The sequence below is a fragment of the Aphelocoma coerulescens genome (assembly GCF_041296385.1).
Source record: "Aphelocoma coerulescens isolate FSJ_1873_10779 chromosome Z unlocalized genomic scaffold, UR_Acoe_1.0 ChrZ, whole genome shotgun sequence".
Lineage (NCBI taxonomy): Eukaryota > Metazoa > Chordata > Aves > Passeriformes > Corvidae > Aphelocoma > Aphelocoma coerulescens.
The window spans coordinates 2,298,327-2,321,884 of record NW_027184085.1 but is presented as its reverse complement, the minus strand read 5'-3'; the positions used below and the strand labels follow the sequence as shown (position 1 = coordinate 2,321,884).

The 23,558-nt window shown below is 48.2% G+C and overlaps 1 protein-coding gene across 4 annotated transcripts in view; it reads right to left on the bottom strand.

Annotated features, from left to right (window-relative positions):
- ZBTB7C (zinc finger and BTB domain containing 7C) overlaps positions 1-23,558 on the bottom strand; it is a 153,068-nt gene that overhangs the window by 81,115 nt on the left and 48,395 nt on the right. For all 4 annotated transcript variants that reach the window (XM_069002061.1, XM_069002063.1, XM_069002062.1 and 1 more), the window contains exon 2: positions 13,152-13,248. In XM_069002061.1, the coding sequence (XP_068858162.1) occupies positions 13,152-13,203 (52 nt within the window). In that variant the 5' untranslated portion in view covers positions 13,204-13,248. The remainder of the gene's footprint in view (positions 1-13,151; positions 13,249-23,558) is intronic.

The window sequence follows — 23,558 nt, the reverse complement described above, 5'->3', positions numbered from 1 at the left end:
TCACTGCAACAGGTCCATGTCCATGCTGAGGACCACCAGAGCTCTCTCCAGGGTGTCTGCACTGAGAACAGCCCTACCCTCAACAGCACAAGCACTCATGTATTTCCAGTGGACTTCCAAGGCTGCCATCCATGCTCTAGTCCTGACCAGCAAGCAGCTGCAATGTAGCTCACCTGAAGCACAGGATTGCCCTGGACTGACAGCCAGCACAGACCACGGACATGTCCTTCCCCGTGTCCAGGCCACAGAGTGACCCTCAGGGACATCCTGATAAACCTGCACCAGCCCCTGGCACATCAGGCAGGATTCAGCTCCAATTAAGGCATCTCAGCTGGGGTGCCCAAATGCAGATCCTGGCTTTATTTGCCTTACTGCAGGTTCTCATTGCAACACCGGACTCCCTAAGCTATCCCAGACCCATGCCTGGCTTTGCCAGACAAAATCCTGGACCTGCATCCCTCCTGACTGACAGATGGAGACTAAGCAATGTGTCCTAGGGCAAAAATGGACACACACGCCCAGCAGCTGACTTGTGACCTACACATGTGGTGGCTGCCCCAGCTCTTGCTGCAGCCCATGGGGATGCAGTTGGCACGATTTGGGTGTTTGGTTTGGGTGACCCATTTAGTTACTCAAACTCCAGTATCTATTTCGGGGTGTGAAACACCCTCCAGACTCCACCGGCCAAACATCCACTGACTCTAAAAGGAGACTGGGCACCAAGTTAATATTTTTATCTCCCACTGCAGCCTACCTCCAGCTCCTAGTCTAAGTTTCTACAGCTCCAAAATAAAACCCATTTGCATGGGATGGGGATGCCCTGCAGCTCTGCTCTCTCAGGCCCCTGCTGTGATGAGCAGCACAATCCTGGCACACCCACACTTCCAGGACCGCTCCAGTGCCTCCTGCGTAACAGGACTGAAACAAATAAATTTGACAAAGAAAGAACAACTGATATGCAAATCCATGTCATAAATCGTTCACCAAATCTGTTCTGCAGTTTTGAAATAATCTCGGAGGTTGCTTCCCAAGTGCTGTTTGCAAACCCTCTGTTAATCTGGGAAGCAGATGTTGTTACAGTAGGCTGTATTACAGCATCTTCAAGAAATCCCCATCAAATATCACTTTTAAATGCTCATGACTTTTGCAATCAGTTGTTTTTAAATCTTCTTGGCATATCTGAAAACCGAACATCATAAAAAAAACATTTCCTGTGAGTCAGCTGTAATGAGTCTAAGCCTGGGGAAGAGCTCATCTCACATCTCCTTTCATACCCAGGTGACCCCCACATTCCTCCCAGCGGCCTCTGCCCATTTCCTTCATATGCCCTGAAGAGCCTTTGACTTCCCCAGACTCTTCCTGAGCTTCACTGAAAGCCTGTGTTGCCTCAAAAAGGGCAGTGCCCTGGAGATGCCCTCTAGAATCACAGGAGCCAAGTCACCCACATCCCCGCAGAAAGTCCCACATGGAGAACATACTCTGAAAAGGCATTTCTGCCATGCCCTGGCACACATGGACATTTCATTGCCTAGGAGAGCGTTTGGGATGATTACTGCTGGGGTTTTTTTATTGCCAGCAACTGCTCCTTCCAGCAAAAAAAACCCCCGCCCTGAGACAGATCATCCCTCCCAGCTCGGAAAGAACTGAGTGTGTGGATCGTGCTCAGAAGGAGGAGTGACCTGGCTGCATCTTTGGGCTGACATCCTTTCCAATCTCCAATGCTCAGTTTTCCCCTTCCTGTGTGAGAATGGAAACAACAGTGTCAGCTGTGGTTGGAAAGGGCTTTGAAATCTACAGGTGAGAAGTGTAGGTAAGACAGCTCTGCACTCTTCTAGAAATGGGAGGAGAGGGAAAGGCAGCAAAGGGGGGAAACCCCCACATAATAAATAATACTCTACAAATTACATAAAATGAACGCATTAAAAAACCAATCCTCCAAGAAGCAGCTGCTTCATTCTTTGCTGTTGATAGGATCAATATAAGAGAGGAAATTGCCACCTTGTGTTCTGCAACACATCACACCGACTTTCCTTTACAAACCCTAATGCGCCTGATTGCAGTGTCAATTTAAAATTTACCATAAAACGCAGAATCTCATAAACTTTACAACCTCAATCACACTCAGCCAGTGTTTTCACCCACATCACATGCACAGGCACCCGCTTTGCTCTCCAAGGAAACACAACAACGTGCTGCTGACAGCAGATGGGAGAGCAGACCAGGGCACCACAGCTGGGATCTGCCTGTCCTGGGCAGCCTGGATGAAAAGAGAAGGAGTCAGGTTGGAAAACAGGATGGAAAATGTACCCTCGGATCTCTGTGAGACAGCTCATCCCGTGTCCAGCAGGATGAAGGGTAGCCAGAACCATGGTTTTTAATGAAGGTGCTGCTGGCACAGGTTGCCCAGAGCAGCTGTGGCTGCCCCATCCCTGGTAGTGTCCAAGACCAGGCTGGACAGGGCTTGGAGCAACCTGGGATAGGGGGAGGTGTCCCTGCCCATGGCAGGGGATGAAACCAGACAGCCTTTAAAGGTCCCCTCCAAACCAAACCATTCTATGATTATATTATCAAATACAACATGACCTCAGGTGCAGCAGCTTTGGTGCCCCAAACATGCTACCATCGAGGTAACACCGGCATCCCACGATGCTGAGCCAACCTCCTTGCACTGGAACATGCTTAAAACACAGCTGTTTGAAGCCTTTTTGCAGGCTCCGATGGAATACCACAAGTCATTTCCCTAATCTGGCTGTCCTTCAGAAATTTAAACCGTGCAGCTCCTACGGAGAAGACGGTGTGAGTTTTTAATGCAGGGAAGGAGCACGCAGCTACACCCATGCCATGAGCTGACCATTTGCTTCTCCAGGCATGGGTTGCACTCAAGGGTTGACAAGGGAAAAACTAATTAGGCTCCTAATGTTGCTTCCTACATAAATCTAAGCCCTTTTGCTGTTGTCACTATGACAGAAAACCCACTTCTCCGCAGGGGTACAAAGGATTTTGGCTAAAGCATAACAAAAAGATGCATATTTCAAGTTGCACTTCCCCAGAAGCCATAAAACTCCACTCAGTGTCTGCAGTCAGCATGCACCCTGTAAGCTCTGCCTTAAAATTCTCCCTCAGCTCAAAACTATGGGATATATTTAGGGAGAAAAGTAATTTTTTCAATCAGCTGCTTGCCTTTGTGACTGACTGAAAGTGCAATGAGACAGATGCTTGCAGATACAGCAAGGGTTAAACCTTGGGAGAGGACAGGCAGGACTTGGGGATGAAGCAGTTGATCAAAGGGTGGCTCAGAAGTTATTTAAAAATAAACCAGAAAGTAGAACTTCCCGGCGGTTGCCACTGTAATTACAATGCAGACAACGGAGCCGTGGTGCTGTTAAGGTTACTGGATTTTCCTAGCAGCTGTGTTTAATTTACTTAAAACATGCAAAGCCATCAGGTCAGATCCCATTAGCAGAATATCTCCAGAGTGCTGCAAGAGCCCGGCCAGCCCAGCACCACAGAAATGCTGAGGGCAAAACACAAGTGTAATATATCCCTGGAGAAGTAAGACAGCAACGTGCACTGCCTTCCCCCTTGGCTGCAGCAGAGGCTGGGTGGTCAGTCCTTCCTGCTCATCCAAGGACCTGCCCCCTGTCCCTTTACTCCCATCATAAGCCATCTATTGCCAAGGCCTCCTAAGACCACCACAAACAGAAATCCATGAAAATACCTTGACTGGCTGTGATGGAGAAGGATCTGGGACCAAGCATTTAGGGAAGTCCTTCAAGTGTGTTTTTGCTGTAACCCAGGTTCTCTGTGTGTCCTACAACTGTACAATGTCCCACCTGGATCCCTCTACTTTCCAAGCATCCCCCTGACATCCACACTGCCTTAGAAGACCCACTTGTCCAATCATGCTCAGAGTCCCTCTCAGAGATGGGAGCTTCGTGGATTTGTGGGTCAGGATTCCCCCCACAGAGCTCTGTTCACACGTATATAATTCGGGACCACACAATTCATCAGGAGTCTTTCCAAAACACAACTACAAAAATTACAACCTCCTTGTCAGGAAAAAACCTTCTAGAGATACTTTTCTGATTCACTGTTGTTGTTGCTGTTTTTCACTCCTTTTACACTATCTCAGCCCTCTCTCCACCGAATGGAACATCAGGGTTTCATCCTCTGCTTGTGGCCCCTGCCAGTTCAATTCTTTTTCTAAAATTAGCATCCTGAGAGATGCAATTGCTAGAACAGGAGGTGTTAGGTCACGTTTCGGTCCCTGCACATCAGGCTAAGTGCTTCTGCAGCCACCTACAACCACCTCAGAGTCTGAACCTCAAACATGCCCTACTCCACTGAGCCCAGCAGAGTGATGCAGCTTTAATGGGTGCTGATGCCAAAAAAAAGAGAACTGAAGACAAGGACAGATAACACACTACAGGCTCCCTTCTGCACATGACCCCCATATATAGTCATTCCTACAGAAAATGGGCAAACAAAGTAAAATAAAATACTAGAAAATACAAGAAAATGTATTTCCCAGAGCAGCTGTGGCTGCCCCTGGATCCCTGGAAGTGTCCAAGGCCAGGTTGGATGGGGCTTAGAGCAACCTGGGACACTGGAAGGTGCTCCTGCCTATGGCAGGGGGTGGAATTAGAAGATCTTTAAGGTCTCTCCCAACCCAAACCATTCTGTGATTCTATGACTCTATGAATAGAATAGAATAGAATAGAATAGAATAGAATAGAATAGAATAGAATAGAACAAAGCAAACTAAAAATAAATAAAATCATCCTAAGTAAAAAATCACAAATAGTAGGAAAAAATCTGAAGGAATGGGTTTGTTCACGGGAAATCTGAAAACCTCTGACATGCATGATCCTCACTGTCATCAGAACCCCTCCTGAAATCATCATCTCCTGCCACTGTGTGCAAGAAACCCCAGCCTGGCCCTGGAGATCTTGGAGCAGCTTAAGATCATTCTTCCAACATAAAACTCCAACATAAACTCATTCCTCATGGCTTAGAAAGGTGTGAGACTTATTTGCATAATAAATGACAAGTCAGGAATATAGATTTGTGTCAGATCAACCCTCCCTTCCCTTTGAAAGAAATCTATTTATTCTGAGTAAATCGTCTCTTCTCCAAATAAATGGTGTTTGTAGTCAGTTTAGCTGGCACGATACGCATTCTTTTGCATGCCTGTAATGAATTTTCACAGCCAGAGCCCTAATCCAGTCTAGTCATGGAGGGTTTATCACGACCTCTTATTTTATTTCTACCAGTAAATGGGAATTGCTTTCCTTATCGCTATCTAGAAGCACCTGAGTGATTTTTGCTTCATATTTCCTATCCCACTGGAATTCAGGATGCAGCGTTATCTGATGCTGTACAATTGTCACTCATGTTAGCTGCCTTTTCATTTTAATTTGCTGGATTTATTGCTCTTTCTTTTTTTTTTTTCTTTTTCCCCCCCAAGAGATTTTACTTCAGATCTGAGTCCTTCCTTGCTCTTTTTCATCCTCCTAGTCAGATTTCTTGGGTGATCCTCAGGAAAGCAGGATCAAGGCTTGTCTTGCCTTCATCTGCCTGATGTCTTTGAGCAACCTGGGACAGTGGAAGGTGTCCCTGCCCATGGCAGGGGGGTGGAATGAGGTCAGCTCTGAGCTCCCTTCCAACCCAAACAATCCTAGGATGCCATCCCTTGGCAGAGCACTCAACCCTTGGGCTTGTCCCAATCCATCCCATCTTCCTCCACTGAGGAAGCATAAAACTACACAGCAACAAGCAGAAATTATCCCTAACTTTGAGCTCAAACAAATCCATGAGAGCAAGGGCTTCCTGACATGATCCCTATGGCTGCAGCAAGCAGCTCTGAGCTCCAGAAATCTGGACCTGCTGCTGCTGCTGCTAGAAAGGCATGAGAAGACCTGTAAATCCTGCAGATAACACTGTGATGGATCAGTAGTGGCAAGACATTAACCTTCACTCTTGAGGAGACACCCAAATGATAACACCTGTAGCCATGCCACTCCAGAGTTATCAGTCTTGTCACTTGTGAAGATAAATCTATCTGACCTAAGCCATCATCCTATGCCACTCTGCCTTCCTTGCTCAAAATCCGTGTAGATACCAGCAGGGATGAGGGAAATCACACCTAATAATCAATTGAGTGTGTGCAACTATGCTCACATGGAAACCATTTCCTTCAGTATGTTAAAATAATTCCGCAGAGCAAGGGAAAAACACGGTAGGCTTGAAAGCTGGTCTGCAGGGAAAGTGCTACATGTCAGTGACAACTCTGGAAGGACAGAAAACAGCTACCAAAGCCTCAAGGAGCTGTCACGCACAGGAAAATGTAAGTTAATTAAAGCCACTTAAACAAATACATCTGGGACAGGGGCATGGGATGTAGGGAGGGAGAATGAAGTGATATTAAAAGCTCAGACACATGGTGAATCCCAGACAGGAGACAAGGAAACTTATCTGGCAGAATCCAGAGGAGCCCCTCGCCCTGGAGCTGTGCCAGAGGGGGCAGTGAGAGCCCCCTCTGCCACGGGGCTGTGGCCCACCCTTGGGCATAGCATTGTCCCACAGCCCCCTGGGGATGCACAGGCTCAGCAGATCCACCCCTCCTCTGGAAAACAGCACCCAGGCTCCACTGATGCTCTCCTGCACCAAACAGCGTTGGCTTGGAATTATAAATCCAACACTTCACAACATCTTCCCTCCTGTCCCTACCACAACACTCAGCTGAAATGAGAACCATGGGCAAAGCATCCCTCTGGCAAAGTGTAAGGATGTAAATCCACCTCACACACACCACCAGGGCCCACATCCACTTCACCTTCCCTTGCTCCTCCTCTGAGCACAGTCTCCCCTGAGTCCCCAGAGCTGACTTGCCTTCTGCTATGCTCAGAAGATGATGAGCACAGGCTGCTCACACCAGCCCTGCTGATACAAAACCACAAGAAGAAAGATTTGGATGGGCTCTGTGTATTTTTTTATTGCAATCAGCTCCCAAAGAAACTTAAAATGTTGGTGTTTTCTACATTCCTTTGAGCATTGATTCAAAAGTGGAAACAAAACACCTACACGAGGCTGGGTCATCACGGAGATGCTGAGCCAGCCTCTTGAGATATTCCTGGTTGGGAAGCAGGGCTGGCCAGCCTCAGCACGAGGCCGATGGGAGGGGAAACAGGAAGCAAATCCATCTGCACACCATCAAGCCCCCGCTGCAGGATGACAGCATGCAAGACTGCTGTCTGCAAGAGGAAGTCTTGCCATGGCATCAGCCCGACCCAGTTGGAGCGCACGGAAACACAGATGGAGTGAGGAGGATCCAGGCTTCCAAAGCAGCTTAGTTTCCCACCCTCCCTTAACTGCTGGGATGGGGGTGATGCAGCAAACCCAACACCAACCCAGCGTGCTCCTCCAGGAAAGCCATGGAGCTGCTGGGATCTGGTTGTCTTCACTAACTCCTCCTTGGTTAGCAGGGAGCCAAAGGAAGGAGTTAGTGAAGGACCTGGGTCACACAGGACAAGGTCTGAGATCTCCTTCACCCCTCAGCATATTTTCTAACACCAAACCAGGCTTATTTACACATATTCTATTCCAACCCTGGGTGAGATTAGCTCATCACAAGTCCCATGGCTCCAGGGAGAGCTCAGAGCCCCTGGCAGGGCCTAAAGGGGCTCCAGGAGAGCTGCAGAGGGACTGGGGACAAGGCATGGAGGGACAGGACACAGGGAATGGCTTCCCAGTGCCCCAGGGCAGGGACAGATGGGATACTGGGAAGGAATTGCTGTCTGTGAGGGTGGGGAGGCCCTGGCACAGGGTGCCCACAGCAGCTGTGGCTGCCCCTGGATCCCTGGCAGTGTCCAAGGCCAGGTTGGACAGGGCTTGGAGCAATGTGGGATAGTGGAAGGTGTCCCTGCCCATGGCAGGGGGTGGCACCGGATGGGCTTTAAGGTCCCTTCAACACAAACCATTCTGTGATTCTACAGCTCTGCAGACAGCACTAGAGCCTGGTCTAATGCAGCCCAGGACCACAGCCCCCTCTCTGCCTGCAGCTCTGGGCAGGCAGCCAAGGCCCCCCACCCATGGCCCGAACCCCTTCCCTCCCCAGGGTGACTTCCTTAACACAGCCCAGCTGCCTGCCCCCACCCGACAAGGGCTGACAGATTTGTGCTGTCCCCTTAGGGTGGGGTAGGTACATTTATTTCCTCTTTGGAAAAAAAGGAAAGAAAAAAGGAAAAAAAATATGCAATTAACCTTTTCCTCTCCTCGCAACAGGCAAGAAACTTCCCTGCCACAGGAATAGTTTCAGGACTAAGATATCTGTTCCCACAGCTGCACCAGTGCTATTCTGGCCTAGCTAAAATTAAAGAGCTGAAGTTGTACGTGGGCCTTCATGAAACTGACATGGGGACCACAAGATTAGAGGGCCGGATGGTGACCTGGGAGGCCAAGGTCTATTCACAGCTGCGGCAAGGGATCCTCATGTGTGTCCGAGCATGTTTCTCCACCCCTGCTTAACAGAATCCTGAAATGGCTTGGGTTGAAGGGACCTTAACAACCAGTTCCAACCCCTGTCAAGGACAAGGACACCTTCCACTATCCCAGGTGGCTCCAAGCCCCATCCAGCCTGGCCTGGGACACTTCCAGGGATCCAGGGGCAGCCACAGCTGCTTGGGGAAACCTGTGCCAGGGGCTCACCACCCTCATCATAAAGACTTTCTTCAGCATACCTAGTCTGAATCTCCCTGCTTTTAATTTAAAACCATCAACCTCATCCTATCACAACAGGCCCTACTAAAAACTCTGTATCCTTTTTCTAAGCCCCCATTAAGAAAGACCAACATATATTGCACGGCCACTTCCAGTGCCCATCCTAACACCAGCCAGAGATCCAACAGCACTAAAAAAAACAGGAAAGCACAGGATAACCCCAACATCCCAGCCACCATCCCACCACAAGCAGGTCCTCTGCCAACAACTGTGCCAGCTATTGTTGGCCACATCAAGCCCAGTCCAGCGGCCCCGCTGTCAGCATGCAGCTCATTACTCTGCCAAGGGCTTTGAAACGCTTGGAATATGAAAGGTGCTCCATCAGATCAAATTCAGCTTCGTTTGCTATTACGATGCAGTGCATTTCTTTTGTCTGAGACTTTTGATGATGTGCAATTGTTCCCCTCAGTCAGTATTTCGGAGTCATTAGCTGGAATTAGTAAAGTTCCCGCTGCCGGACTTTTCCAAGGCTCTGTTCTCGGGCTACAAAGAGTCGATGAGGAGTTGTCCTGCTTTCACTGAGTTGGAAGCACAGCGGGGAGCGTTCTGGGGGGAGCAGGCAGTCTGCTCAACTCCACTTTTCCCCTGCAGGCACCAGGAAATGCACGTGCAGGCAAGATGCTGTGGGTGGTCACGCAGGGCTGGTGCTTCCCAGCGAGCAGGGAACGTGAGACCCTTTCATTTGGTTCCTCTGGTGGGACCAGGGGAAGGGGTACACCTAATTGTGTCCTTATTTAGGCAGCACATCCCACAAAGTTTGGGTTTCTCTCCCAGAAATCCCCCACTCCCAAACCTAAAGGCACCAGCCATGAAGAAGTCACCTTTCTCTGGGTGAAGGGACCTCTACTTGGCATCTTCCTTGGTGAAAACACCTGGATGTGCCTGACCTTGTCCTCCAACCTCTTGCTCATGTTACACCCTTCCAGCTGTATCAGAAGGGCTTTAGTATCAAGACCCTTTTTCCTGAAGGTATTTATACATGGAACATCCACCTCTCTGGGCAACCTGTGCCAGGGCCTCACCATCCTTATCACAAACAATTTCTTCCTTCTATCTAGTCTGGATCTCCCCTCCTGGCATAAAACTATTCCCTTTCATCCTGTCCCTCCGTGTCTTGTCCCAAGTCCCTTTCCAGCTCTCCTGGAGACCCTTCAGGCAGTGGAAGGGGCTCTAAGGTCACCCTGGAGCCTTCTCTCCTCCTGGATGAATACCCCCAGCTCTCCTAGTCTGTCCTCTGATCAATTTTATGCTTGTCTCTGATAGAGGATTCATTCCTATTCATGCTTAAGGAGTTCCAGAAAAAAACAAAGTGATGAAGCTCCTGGCCCCAAGGGCACAGCTCAGGTCTGGGGACCACAGCAGCTCCAACTTGCACCCACCCCACCTGTGGGTGGAAATTCCAATTTCAGTTCCCAGTTCCAATCATCCCACCACATTTTCTGGATGCAATGTGGGTATTTGGCCACTACAACCCTGAAACAAAACTAGGAGCAAACCAACCTTACCGGACATCCACATGGAGAAGAGCTCAGCACTGAACCCAGCTCCTTCAGCAGCTGATCATCTTTCACATGGGACTGTACTTCCACCCCATAAGGATTTCCCTGGAAATCACCTCACAGATCATCCCACCTAACATTCACAACAGCATTTCCATTAGAACACAACAAAATGCAGACAATTCACACCTCTCACCTTACATTTTTTAAAGTAACAGGCTACAATAAAGCAGCCTGCCCAGATTCCAGCCTAATCTAAAAACAACTTTATGGTTTCTAATTTTAGCACTAATCTTCCTTTGCTATGGTTGTGTGATTTCTAATTATTTTATCCCCAAGCCCTGCTTTGATGGATAGTTGTACCTTTTCCAATGCCAAATGACTTGTAAAGTGCCTTTAAAAAATACGCTGATCATTTCAGGTTCATTTCCAGTTCCTACACAAATAACATTCTCATATATGGCTTCACTGCAGAAATATTATTATTATTATTAAAATAATAGTAATAAAAGCAATACAATTTAAAAAGGAGAGCTCCATTCCTCAGGATGATCCCAATCTGCTCCCGCAGACACCGTATTTTCTCTTAAAAGCTGATAAAGAGCAGAAAATCTGTTATCAAGATATGGATCACTTAACAGCCCAGTGCCTTTGGCTTGGCATGGCTCCCAGAACATTTTGCCTTTATCTATCCCTATTTTCAAGTTACAACTCATGGAAGAGCAACTGGCCAGGCCGAAACCTCAGGAGGGACTTTGCGAGGGGCGATGTAAAGCGGTGGCAGAAACAGATTTGCCTTGATGTTCCCCAGGAGCATTGCCTACCCAAACCTGCTGAATTTGGAGCAGCAAACACGTGCCCTCAGCTGAAGATGTGTTGCAGGGGATTAGGATGAGCCTCCAGCCCAGGTTCCTCATAGGCAGGTGTTCTCTCTCCTTCCATGCTCACCTGAAGCAACCTCTCGACCCTCCCAATTGCTGACCTACACCAGATCTGGATCTGATTCTGTTAAATTTGAAATTTGCACAAAAATTTATTGGGGAGGGGATGCTGCCTGGGGACCATTTCAGGATGCTGAGGCAGCTGCCTGCCAGTGGCATGTCCCAGTAGGACTGCCACCAGCAGCCAACACCAGAGCAGGGGACACAGACACAGGGCTGGTGGATGTTTGTTGGGTTATTTCCTTCCCCAGGATTTATACTGAGCTCCGGTCAATTGGAAAACATCCACTTGACCTGCGACCTTTTTGTTTTAGTTATTCTCCAAGCTTTGACAGCAGCAGTTTAAACACAAAGCATATGAGTTTTGGCACTGAGGGAGCACCCCATTCCCACATATTCTGAGTGGATATGGAAAAACATGGCACTGCAGCCCTGATGGTGAACGTATTTCTTCTTTCTCACTCTTCATGTTCCTCTCTTTCACTTTCTGAGCCTGTTTCATGACCCATGTCTTCTCCCTCCCCACTGGAAACATGAGCTTAGCTCCCCAATGCAATATTCAAGGGAGGAGGACATGGGTTGTGGTGTTCTAATTCCCTGCACAGTGCTGTGTTACAGAGGGTTTGAAATGGAGATTGTCAAAACAGGAAACAACCCAGTCAGCGTCCTCCTGCCTGGGTCCTGAAAATGTCACCACACAGAGCTGCAGGGGATGGAGAAAAGCCCTCTGTTCCTGCAGGAACAGAGGATGCCCTGGGAGAGTGGGCAGCGAGACCATCTGCCCTCATGCCTCTCTGATCTGAGAGCTGGGCTTTAATCTCTGCTGAAACTACTGTGGAGTTGGTTTTTATTGACTTGGGGAAAAACTCTGCAAATCAGGTTAAAAATTATATCCCTCTGTTGACTGATACTTTTATCGGTGTAGAGAATTTTGTATGGAATGTCACCTCGCTCAGGAAGTCAATCCTACAGGAAATCCTTCATCTTTAGTGCTTCGGAGTAACATCCACAGCATCCTGCTGGCTTCCTTCTTACTCCTCTAAAACTCGCCCCTGAGATCCTCACCTCTCGAGCTCATGCTTTGTGTTTGAGCTGGCCTTGCTGGGATAAAAGCACAAATCTTGGGTCTAATCCTGCCCATACCCCCCAGGCAAGGCACCAGGCTGACACATCTCCACGAAGACACAGAGCAGGGACAGTGCCAGGCCCCAGGCTCTTTGACTTCCATTTATCCACCTTGGAGCAAGGATTTAAAGTTCCTCAAAGGCACAACAGTGAGGCCAGGTCTGGAGGAGAGAACAAAGCTACTGTTAACCCAGATAAAGAAGATACTGGATTTATTTTTAAAAGCAGGTTCCTGCAGCTGTAGGTTTCAAGCAATTCTTAAAAGCCTCACCTGAACAAGCATCCTTGATAACAAGTATTGGTATTTTAAGCCTTTGATTGCCTTTGATTGGAGTTGAAACCTTTTTTGATATTGATTGATTGTTTTTACAGCTCTCTGCAAGTTAACTTCAGGAGAACTTCCCAAGCACAAGAGCTGGTGACCATTACCAGAATGGTGATCCAGCAATTCCAGGATGCCCCACCCCTGGAAGTATTCCAGTTAAGTTGGATGGGACTCTGAGAAAGCCAATCTAGCTGAATATACCATGTTGCAAGGGGGTTGGACTAAATGGTCTTTAGGGTCCTTTCAACACAAACCATTCCATGATTCCTCCTTGTAAGCAAAGCAGGTATTTTGTTTTATGTTTGAGGGATCAGTGGTTTTATTGTAGTGTCAAGCCACTGATCTAGAGTGGCAACCTTCAGTAGGGAAAAAAAAATCCACAGGTTGATGGGACGAACAACCAGGAATGTCATTTCAGATGGTCTGCATAGCCCAGAACAGCAAATTTCCCCCATCACACAGGCAGAGAATTAGAGTAATTACCTAGAGCCTGATCCTGAAAGGTGCTGAGTGCAGTCAAGTGGTCTCCGCTCATAGAGTTCAGTATCTCAGGGGCTCTCAGCAGGGTCAGTCTTGGAGCCTGGGCAAAACAAGACAGGTTGGTATTAGTCCAGTTACTTGTAAATAAACCTACATGACCTATAATTTAAAAAAATAAACCCAAAAACCATTCCAGCTCCATGTGCCGGCTACGTTATCCTGTATGGGGAATTAACTCAAGGGTCAGGCAGAGCGTGGCTGAGGAGGTGCTCTCCAACCCACAGGCATTTTCTGCAGATTAGGATGGATGCCTGCAGCACACAGGAGAGAAATTACACAGGGATGTGTCCACAGAGCTTCAGTCCACATCCAGGAACACCTACATGACATTCCTCAGGAGCACTGTGTTATCCAAGCCACCGCACCTGGACACGTCACACTGCTACACCATCCCAGGGCTCACACACCTTGCTGGCAGAAGACAAACCCCAGGGCTGCCTCACCAAGTCTACAGGCAGCAGCAAACCTGGAGGTAAGAGAAGTTAGCCAGGTTTCCAGGGAGGAAGAGGAGGAACATTCCCCTCCCCGTGCTCTTCAACGCGCCGGCCCCGGGCGGGCACGGCTGTGCCAAGGGCAGGGTGAAGGGAGGGAAGAGGATGACGGGGACAGGATGACGGTATCCTCCTCCATGCAGCCCTTTGTTCTGGGAGGTCCCCTGGGATGCTCGGCTCAGGGTGGCCAAGTCCTCCTTCTTCCCCTACAAGGGGAACGCATGAGGGGAGGAAAACAATGCTCTCTCCTCAGCTGCCTAATGGAAGAACAAAAGCACAGTGATCCCTTCCAAAACCGTCTTTTGAGGAACAGACCATGGAGCCTGAAGGCCCAGTATTTCTGCTGTATTTATTTTTGGATGAACTCCAGCCTGGCAGCGTCTTTCTGTCCTTCCTCTGGGCTCTTGCAGGACCCGCCCAAAGCCACTGGAGTTGTGCAGGGCTTGCACAGACCTCAAACACCATCAGGAATTTAACACCCAGCACCTGGTAGAGGTGGCAAAACCAAAGGCGATGTTCCTTCAGCAGACCCCACCACATATACACCTTGGCCATGGGGTAGAAGGGGCAAGGCCAGGTTGGAACAACCCAGTAAGGTGGAAGGTGTCCCTGCCCATGGCAGGAGGTGGAACCGGATAGTTTTAAGGTCCCTTTCAACCCAAACCATTCTGTGATTCCATGATAGCCCTGTTTCAGCAGGATGCATTTGGCAGGAAGGGTCTGCCCCAACCTGATCCCACTGAAAACTGGGACCAAGCCCCATTTAAGCCAAAATCAGTACAAAAACCACCTTTGATTGTTGAGCAGAGATGGCTGCTAGGGAGCAGAAGGGGATTTCTGCTGTGCTGATTGCTCATGGAAAGTCCCTGACTGGCCCGCAACCGTGGAAAAAACGGAAAATAGAACTTTAATACCAAGTTGGTGGCAGGCTGTCTATTTTTCTCTCCTGTGACTAGTTACCATGGATAGATTTCTGAGGTCGACCACACAATTGTTCACTGCACCGCTCCTATTAAACAGAGGATGAGCAAATCATCCCATTTGTACCGTACTTTAATTTCCAGAAATTCTTTGTTCGTTTGTTTGCTTAAATTATTTCTCTCATTTGAAGAAACAATGCAGTCTTACGAAGTGAGGGCCCAAATCTCCCGAGTCACCCTGCTGTGGTTCATTACTTCCACACTAGTTAACAAGGCCAGTAATTTCCCTAAGGTTTAACAGAAAATCCTCTTTCCAGAAGGCAGAGAAACAGGACATTTTAACAAACTCACTGTATCCTGCTTATGTTGTAGGTGAGAGATATCCTAGGCAAGGCACAGGTGCTCCTAAGGGTTAGTGTAAAAAAAATTTCACCCCAAATTACTCCCTCAGCTGGGGAAGGGGACCTGGGGGTACCATGTCCCTTGCTCAGAGCATTAGCTCCAGCTCCACTTGGCAATGGGTTCCTGAAGCATCCCAGTCCTCACCCCAAAAATAAGGAGTGGCTGACGTGGATGATACTGGAGAGGCAGATCCAAGATGTACCTGGGGTGGGTGTGGTGGGAGAGGTGGGCCTACAGCCCATTTCATTAATGACATGGATAGCAAAGCACACAGAATACCTGCCAATTACCTGCCCATAAACTGCCCTTCTCACTGGTTTCACCAACCTATTTCCATGACCAAATCAGGAGAAAAAATTAAAAACTGAAATAAATACAGGAGAAGAGCTTGTGGAAAAAAGGCAAATGCATAAAACATACATACATATATATTGGAATTGCAGAATAATTTGGGTTGGAAGGGACCTTTAAACTAAAAAAAATAAACTGAAGTGTTTTATTTATATGTATAGAGAGAGATAGATATGTGTGTGTGTAAAACAGCCCAGTAAATCTCTGTTGAGGTGCACATGCAGGTGAAAAGCTGGCAGTGCTGCCTTCAGTCACGAGGGTATTTACTCTACAACAGCCTCTGCAGCTCCTTAATATTATTTATACAAACAGGATTTGTCAAGCAACAACTACAGATGTTTGCAGCGAGTCTCCTTGCTTATCCACTGATAATACCGTGTGCCTGGGACAGCTGAACAAATCCTGCCATGTAAATAATAAATACACGTCTGGGCTAATCAGAAGGAGGTGGTGAGGAATCTGGAGATTCCCACAGACTCCCTGCCGCGGGGAAGGAAACAAGAAAATGCCCTGACCTAAGCAGGGGTGAGTCTGGCATACCCACAGATCACAGGGAGATCACAGGAGCTGTTTGCAGATCACTTACCGAGCATGAATAATTCAGGCAGAAGCGGCTGGGAGTATGAGAACAGATAGATGGGAGCTCACTGCCGCTGCTTTGGCAGGTTTTATTTTATCCACCAAGGCAAGGAAACCACAAGCCCCAGCAAAAAAATCCTCTGCCTAGCATTGCTGGTGTTGTGACTCCACTGACAGTCCTGTGATACGTGGTGTTTTACAGATGCCCAGCTGATGGTGAATGCCATCTCCCTTCCTCCTTGAGGCATTTTTGCGATTATTTGGCTGGACAAGTATGGTAAAACAGTGCTTGTTTTAAAAAAAAGCCTTTAGTACCGATCTGCACTCCACTGCACAATTACACAACTCACAGAATCACAGAACGGCGTGCCTTGGAAGGGACCTTAAAAACCATTTCATTCCACCCTCTGCCATGGGCAGGGACACCTTCCACTATCCCAGGCTGCTCCAAGCCCCGTCCAGCCTGGCCTTGGACACTGCCAGGGATCCAGGGGCAGCCACAGCTGCTCTGGGCACCCTGTGCCAGGGCCTCCCCACCCTCACAGACAGCAATTCCTTCCCAATATCCCATCCATCCCTGCCCTCTGGCACTGGGAAGCCATTCCCTGTGTCCTGTCCCTCCATGCCTTGTCCCAAGTCCCTCTGCAGCTCTCCTGGAGCCCCTTTAGGCCCTGCCAGGGGCTCTGAGCTCTCCCTGGAGCCTTCTCTTGTGCAGCTGAGCACCCCCAGCTGTCCCAGGCTGGCTGCAGAGCAGAGGGGCTCCAGCCCTGGAGCATCTCCGTGGCTTCCTCTGGACTGGCTGCAGCAGCTCCCTGTCTTTGCTGTGCTAAGGACCCCAGAACTTGATGCAGACCATGAAGCATCCACCAACCAAAAAAGAAATTTAAAAAAAAAAGTGTAGTCAGCTTGCAGGTCTCCTCCCACCCCAAGGGACCTGGGAAAAAACACAGCACCTAGAGACCAGACCAGTTTGCAGCCTTCAGGCTCCTCTGCCCCTGCAAAAACTCATCAGTCAGTGGAGCTCAGCCCTGAAGGAGGAGGATGGAAAAAAGAAAAAAAAAGTGGGGATAAAAAATAGAAGGGCTAAGGGATATCCTCTAATCCTTACTCCAAAAGGAAAACACAAGCAGGGTTGCTCCTGTTGGGATACATTAATAGTCCACACTGAACACATTACCAAGAGGACTGGAAGCCAGGAAGCAAACTAAAAAATAAATTAAACACATAAGGAAAGGCAGAAATGGTAAAGACAGATGGTAGAAGTCAAACATGGCTTTGGTGCAACCTGCAGAAATCCAAAATTCATTCTGCTGAAAGGAAACTGCATTTTGTTTCTTGCCAAATGGAAGAGCCTTGCTGTCGAGGATGGAGGGGCAGCTGTCCCACGTGGTGTCAGAAATGGGAACCCAGCTCACTGACCACCAGTGAGCCTGGGGACACCTCAGCCCCAGAGGTGAGGGGACACCTCAGAACCAGAGGAGCCAAGGAGGGATTTGACAGAGAGGACCCTGCCTTCGCAGGATTTCTGAATGTCCCCAATGGCAAGACGTGCTCCAGTGCCAGTGATGTGCTTCAGGATTGGGGAACCCTCTGGGAATTCCTGTCCTGCACCTACACGTGCATAGCCCTGCTTCAATTCACCCCTCTGCACTGCACTACTGCCAGCACTGGATTTGGCCCCAAAACTGCACATCAAGCTCTTCTCCAGCCCAGCTACTGTGTAGGTATACCAGGTCACCGTCCCCTCACACAAAAACCTATTTCTTGCTATCACACAAAATGTATCTGATTCAAGACTCACAGTGACAGCAAAAGACATTCACCCAAAATCTCAACACAAAAATCCCAATAGATCTGGTTCTCAGTGTGAATCACAAGAAGCATCCAGGCAGCCCCAAGTCAGGAGCAAAACTTGGTGCTACCAGCTAACAAATTTACACCTTCAATTTTCCTTCAACACAAAAATATTGACTCTCTCCATGCTTTCTTCCATTCTGGAATTACTTAATATTCTTAATTAAAAACTGAATTTAAACTTCAGCACCATTGCCAGTAGCATCCTTGGCTTAGAAAGCTCAGTTTGGAAGGGCCATCCCTACGGTGTGTCTATGACACAGGCTCTAGTGCCCATATCAAGAAAATTTCACCTCAGTCTTTAGCATAAACTGTCTCTGGTAGGAAATCTGCTTCTTGCCTTTGTAGACTGAGCACAGGCCACATCTCTGCACTACCCCAAAATAATTACTTGGCCACACACCTCATCGGATCCTCAGGGCTTTGGGTTCTCCACCCTCGTGTTTACATTCCATGCAGAAAAATTAACTAATTAATATACGTCTGACAGATGTTCTTTGAAAGAGATATCACATCTACAAAACACAGGATGATGAAAGGAGCAATTGAGTAGATTAGACTGACCAGAAAAGCGAGGATTGTAGCATGACAGTGGAAAGCAAAGCTTTAAGTCTTTCTCTTGATATTTATATGGTTCTATTTGCATATCAAACTATATGCCAATTAGCTGTATATAAATTCATGATGAAATTATGCTGTGCAGCTCTCCAAAGAAACGCCAGGGCTGGGCTGCATAACCACCCTTAATTCTGGCCCTCCAGGTGTTCCCACTGCAGCTCACTCCTAATGACCGTGTACTCCCAGTAACAAAACTGCACAACGGGAATCTTCTGGAATTGCACAGATCTATCTGCAACATTTCCATACATTGTAAGCTGCTTTGTGTATTTTTTCATTCTCCTCCAGCTAGTTACTCCTGGAGAAAAGGAGTCTGAGAAGAGACAGACCTTCTCCCTCTGCACAACTCCCTGATGGAAGGGTGCAGCCAGGGGTGGGTCGGGCTCTGCTCCCAGGGAACAAGGGACAGGATGAGAGGGAACAGCCTCAAATTGCACCAGGGCAGGTTTAGATGGGATATTGGGGAAAATTCCTTGATGAAAAGGGTTGTCCAGCCCTGGCACAGCTGCCCAGGGCAGTGGTGGATTCCCCATCCCTGGAGGGATTTAAAAGCCATGTGGAGACATGGGTCAGTGATGGCCTTGGCAGTGCTGGGGAATGGCTGGGCTCAATCATCTTAGAGGCCTTTTCCATTGTAAATGATTCTGTGATTCCATGATCTGCCTGCTGCCCCTTGTCTCAGACTGCAAGGCAAGCTTTGGCTCTGTTGAGGCTTTGTGCAACCCTGTAGGAAAGCGAGGATTCTGCCTGAAGAGCTGTAGGCGACCCTGGGTGCAAACAATAACAGAGATGTATGCCCTTACTTTAAATATCAACAGGAATGTGGGGGTGCAATAGCCTGGTCCTAAGAGCAGCACCACTTAGTCAATTGTGCTCTGGGAGGGGTGTGCACCTGTAGTCAAACTGGCTGCCTTAACGAGGTCTTTGTGCTCTGCCAGGTATCTGCAGAAGGCATCACGCAAAGCTGCAGCCTCTGGGCCCATCTGCAGCCACAGCTCACACCAGTTCCAGCCAGCACTGCCTGTAAACTGGGCCATCCACCCTGCCCATGCAGGCAGGGAAAGGTCTGGGGAGATGGGATTTCAGACACCTTCCACTGTCCCAGGCTGCTCCAAGCCCCACCCAACCTGGCCTTGGACACTGCCAGGGATCCAGGGGCAGCCACAGCTGCTCTGGGCAACCTGTGCCAGGGCCTCCCCACCCTCATAGTAAAAAATTTCTTCCTTATATGGAGTCTGAATCTCCCCTTTTTCAGTTTAAAACCATCAACCCGTTGCCCTATCACAACAGACCCTACTAAAAACTCTGCCCTTCATTTTTCTTAAAAGATCCCTCTTAAGTACTGAAAGGCCACAATAAGGTCTCTCCAAAGCCTTCTCCAGGCTGAACAATCCCAGCTCTCCCAGACTGTCTGCACAGGAGAGGTGCTCCAGCCCTATCAATGAGCCTGCATTGCTTGGGACCATTTTTTTGGGTTCAACTGCAGTAGTGAGTTTGACTAATTTGAGTGATCACACACATATTCAGACATAAAACATTAATATGGGAACAAATCAAAAGCAGTCTGGCTGGGCTCCTGCTTTGAATTCATTACATAGATTGAAAAAGAAAAAAGAATTAAAAAAAAAAAATTTAAAAAAAAAAAGAAAAAGTTTTTATCTTTTCTAGTACGTATGAAAAGGTATAAATTCCTGACTGACTGCAGCACTTGGCCTGGCTGTGCTGGTAATTGGAACCAGCACGCTTCACTTCCCGGGCGTCCCATTCACAAGGGAGAGAAGGAAGCATTCAATTTTTCAATAGGAAATTTCATCGCCGGAAAACAATCCACCTTCCCTGACTCCGAGGAAAAGCCTGAGGGCGAGTTCTCTGCTCGACCACAGCTTCAGCTTTACTGCCAGCCCAGCCAGAGCTGCGTGCTCACGCCACCCCAAACCCATGAGACCGCCTTCAACACCTCCAGCTCTGTCTTTTTTTGTTTTTTTTTCTTCTAAACACAATTGAGTGTTTTTCTTTTCCTTTGGGATTGCTCAGAGGTCCAGTTTGCAACTTTTCTCTCCACAACAAAACGGGCTAAAACAAGCCTGGATTTTGTCATGAGAGTTTTCCTTAGATTTTCAGCTCTCCACCCAATTGCAGACCTGGGACTTCATGGAAAGCACCCAGGTGTAGCCGTGGGCCATGCTAACAGCAAGGGGATATTTGTGGGACATTTGTGAGGCAGAGCACACTTTAAGTGGGTTTTTTTAATGATCCTAGGACACCCCAAGTCATATGGGACTGAGCAAAAATCATGTTACACCAACAGTTTTTCTTTAATAGCATTTTTAAACTCATTTTTCATTCCTGAAGCCGCTGTCTTAGCATGGAGTGGAATAAGGGTTTGAGGCCACAAAAACCCATCAGACACTCCAGCAGGACTCAAGAAAGCCAAGCAGCAGGCAAAGGGACTGAGCAGAGTGGTGGCAGGTGAAATGTAGCACCAGTCAACATAAAACTGATGCAGAAACAACCCCTGACAATGGTCCCTGTAAGAATTTAGTTTCAGGATTAAATAGACTCAGAAGCAACCATCCTGTGCTTCTGCATGCATAGCTCAAGTTTAAAAATCAAACTTCCTTCTACTTGTAACAATTAACGGGAAAGTTACTTTTCTCCTCATTATTTATGTTCCCACCCTAATGGCTTATTTCTTCATGCACTTACAGAAAAGCTGAATTATTGGCCTTCTTCACCTGCTTTCTGAGCCATCCTTGACTCCCTCCATCTTCCACATCCAGGACCAGAAGGCTGAACAAGAAAGGAATCACAGGTAGGGCATGGAGGAGCTCCTCAAAAACACATTAAGCTACATCTTTATGCCTTTATTCTCCCTAAAATCTCTAGAAACAGGTTGTCACACAGCAGTTCTTGATTAATGAATAGAAACAGTCTTCTAACCCACCGTGCAGCACTGTTAGGGTACTTTGAGTTGTAATCAGGGTACTTTTACCTGCCTTCAGCTGATCCCTTGGCAAGGGGAATTTTGAAGACTGGTGTCTGACTGGGAGGGCAGAACTGGAGCAACAAACAATGGCACAAAGGGCAGGAGATGGGCAAGGCTGAGGGCAGCAGCACGAGTAAGATAAGGAAAACTTAGCACAAGATCAGTATGGAATCACATGGAATGCTGGATATTTTGAGATATTTCATGTAATGGAGGCACTTGCTGTTCCTCCACTTCTGTAGAAGATGGGGAGTAAGAAACCAGGGTAGAGCTCCCCCAGTCTATGCTGAGTTAGGCATGGGATGCCTTACACAGCCTCAAAGGAAAACATAAAGACTGTAGCATTCAAAGAGCCCTCAAGAAGCCTTCTGGTTCCCCCTCAGCCCAAAGCAGGCATCCCTGAGGACATGCAGGAAATGTCTGTGTAGTTCAGGGCTGCCAAGGATGGATCCACAGCACTGACAGGACCCTGGTGTTTCACCTGTCACCTTTCCTTTAGTGGACCTGATGTCAGTCTAAAGACCCTTCACTGGATCCCACCAACGCTTCAAAAAGCCAAGAAAGTCAGGCAATACTTACCTCTGCTGGACTCCATCCTGGCCTTGACACGCAAGGCTTGGATCCTCCTGATGGACACAGACTCTGAGTCCTAACCCAGACCTGAACACCAGATCTCACCGTTCTCATTCAGCTCCAAGGATCACTTAAATCCCAACAAATTCGTGGGCAAATTAAATGCAAGCATCTATTTTTGTAAGCCAGGATCACTTTTGTTGAGCTGTCACTGAAGCTTTTCTTAAAAGTCATTAACCATGATGGGCGAAACACAATCCCATCTCGCTCCTCTCCTGCCTCTTCAGAGCGAGGATGGCAGCACTTGAGCCACTGCCTCACTGATTGTCCTACTCTTCCACAAAGTGGTTCCTCTCTGGCAAATTGAACACTGAGAGCCATCACAGAGCCCCAGACAAAGGGACCAGTGACTGTTTCTGGGATTATTAGAGGGAAGCAGAAAGAAGCCTATTACAGGCTCTTTGTGGCACTTAATGTTGACAGCTGAAAATAATGGATAGGACAAAACAGAGCAAAGATGATTTAAATTAGGCAACTCCTGGGGAGTGGTGCTCACTGAGGCTTCCAAAGGAGAACTGCCCTTTCTAAGCCATGCTAACCCCCAAGTGGACATGCACTCTCCCTCTGCAGCCCAAACACACACAGACACAGCCGTTTCTAGGTGCTTTGCAGAGCTTTGGCTCAGTTTGCCCGTGGCCACTGCACCCCTCCCACTAGGGGATGGAAAAGGTGTATAAAAAGAGCAGCATCAGCCACGGCTCATCAGTCCTTCAACAAAAACAGCCTTTAATTTCTAACCACTGCCACAAGTTCAGGGACCTGTAAGAAGAGATTTACACGTCCACGTTCCAGCAATCATTACACAACTCCTGCAAAGCCACCTGGAGGACAGGAGATTCACTCCTACTCCAGGGGTTTGACGCAGACAGAATGACAAAGGCTCTGACGAAGCTTTAGTGCCATCTCATGCCAGTCCCAGCTCTGTGGGACTCATACAGGGCTCATTTTAAGTAACAGGCGCCTGCCACCTACACACATCACCTCTCTCCCTCTCAAGAAGGCAGTAATCAGAGAGTCACAGAATCATTTCGGTTGAAAAAGAGCTCCAAGATCATAGAGCCCAAGCTGTGTCCGATCCCCACCTCGTCCCCAGCCCAGAGCACTGAGTGCCACATCCAGGCCTTCCTTGGAAACCTCCAGGGACAGGGATTCCAACACCTCCCTGGACAGCCCCTTCCAATTTTTTCATCACCCATTGTGTGAAAAAATTCCTCCTCATGTCCAACCTGAACATTCCCTGGTACAGCCTATGTCCTCTCCTCCTGTCCCTGTTCCCTGGGAGCAGAGCCCAACCTCCCCTGGATGCCCCTTCCTGTCAGGGAGTTCTGGAGAGACAGAAGGTCCCCCCTGAGCCTCCTCTTCTCCAGGCTGAGCCACTCCAGCTCCTTCAGCCACTCCCCATAGGACTTTCCCTCAATGCCAAAGCCACTCCCAGTCCGGCCAGGAAAGCACAAGAGGGGTGGAGAAGCACACACATTGCACATGGTGAATTTGCTGGCTGCCTGGATTCAATATA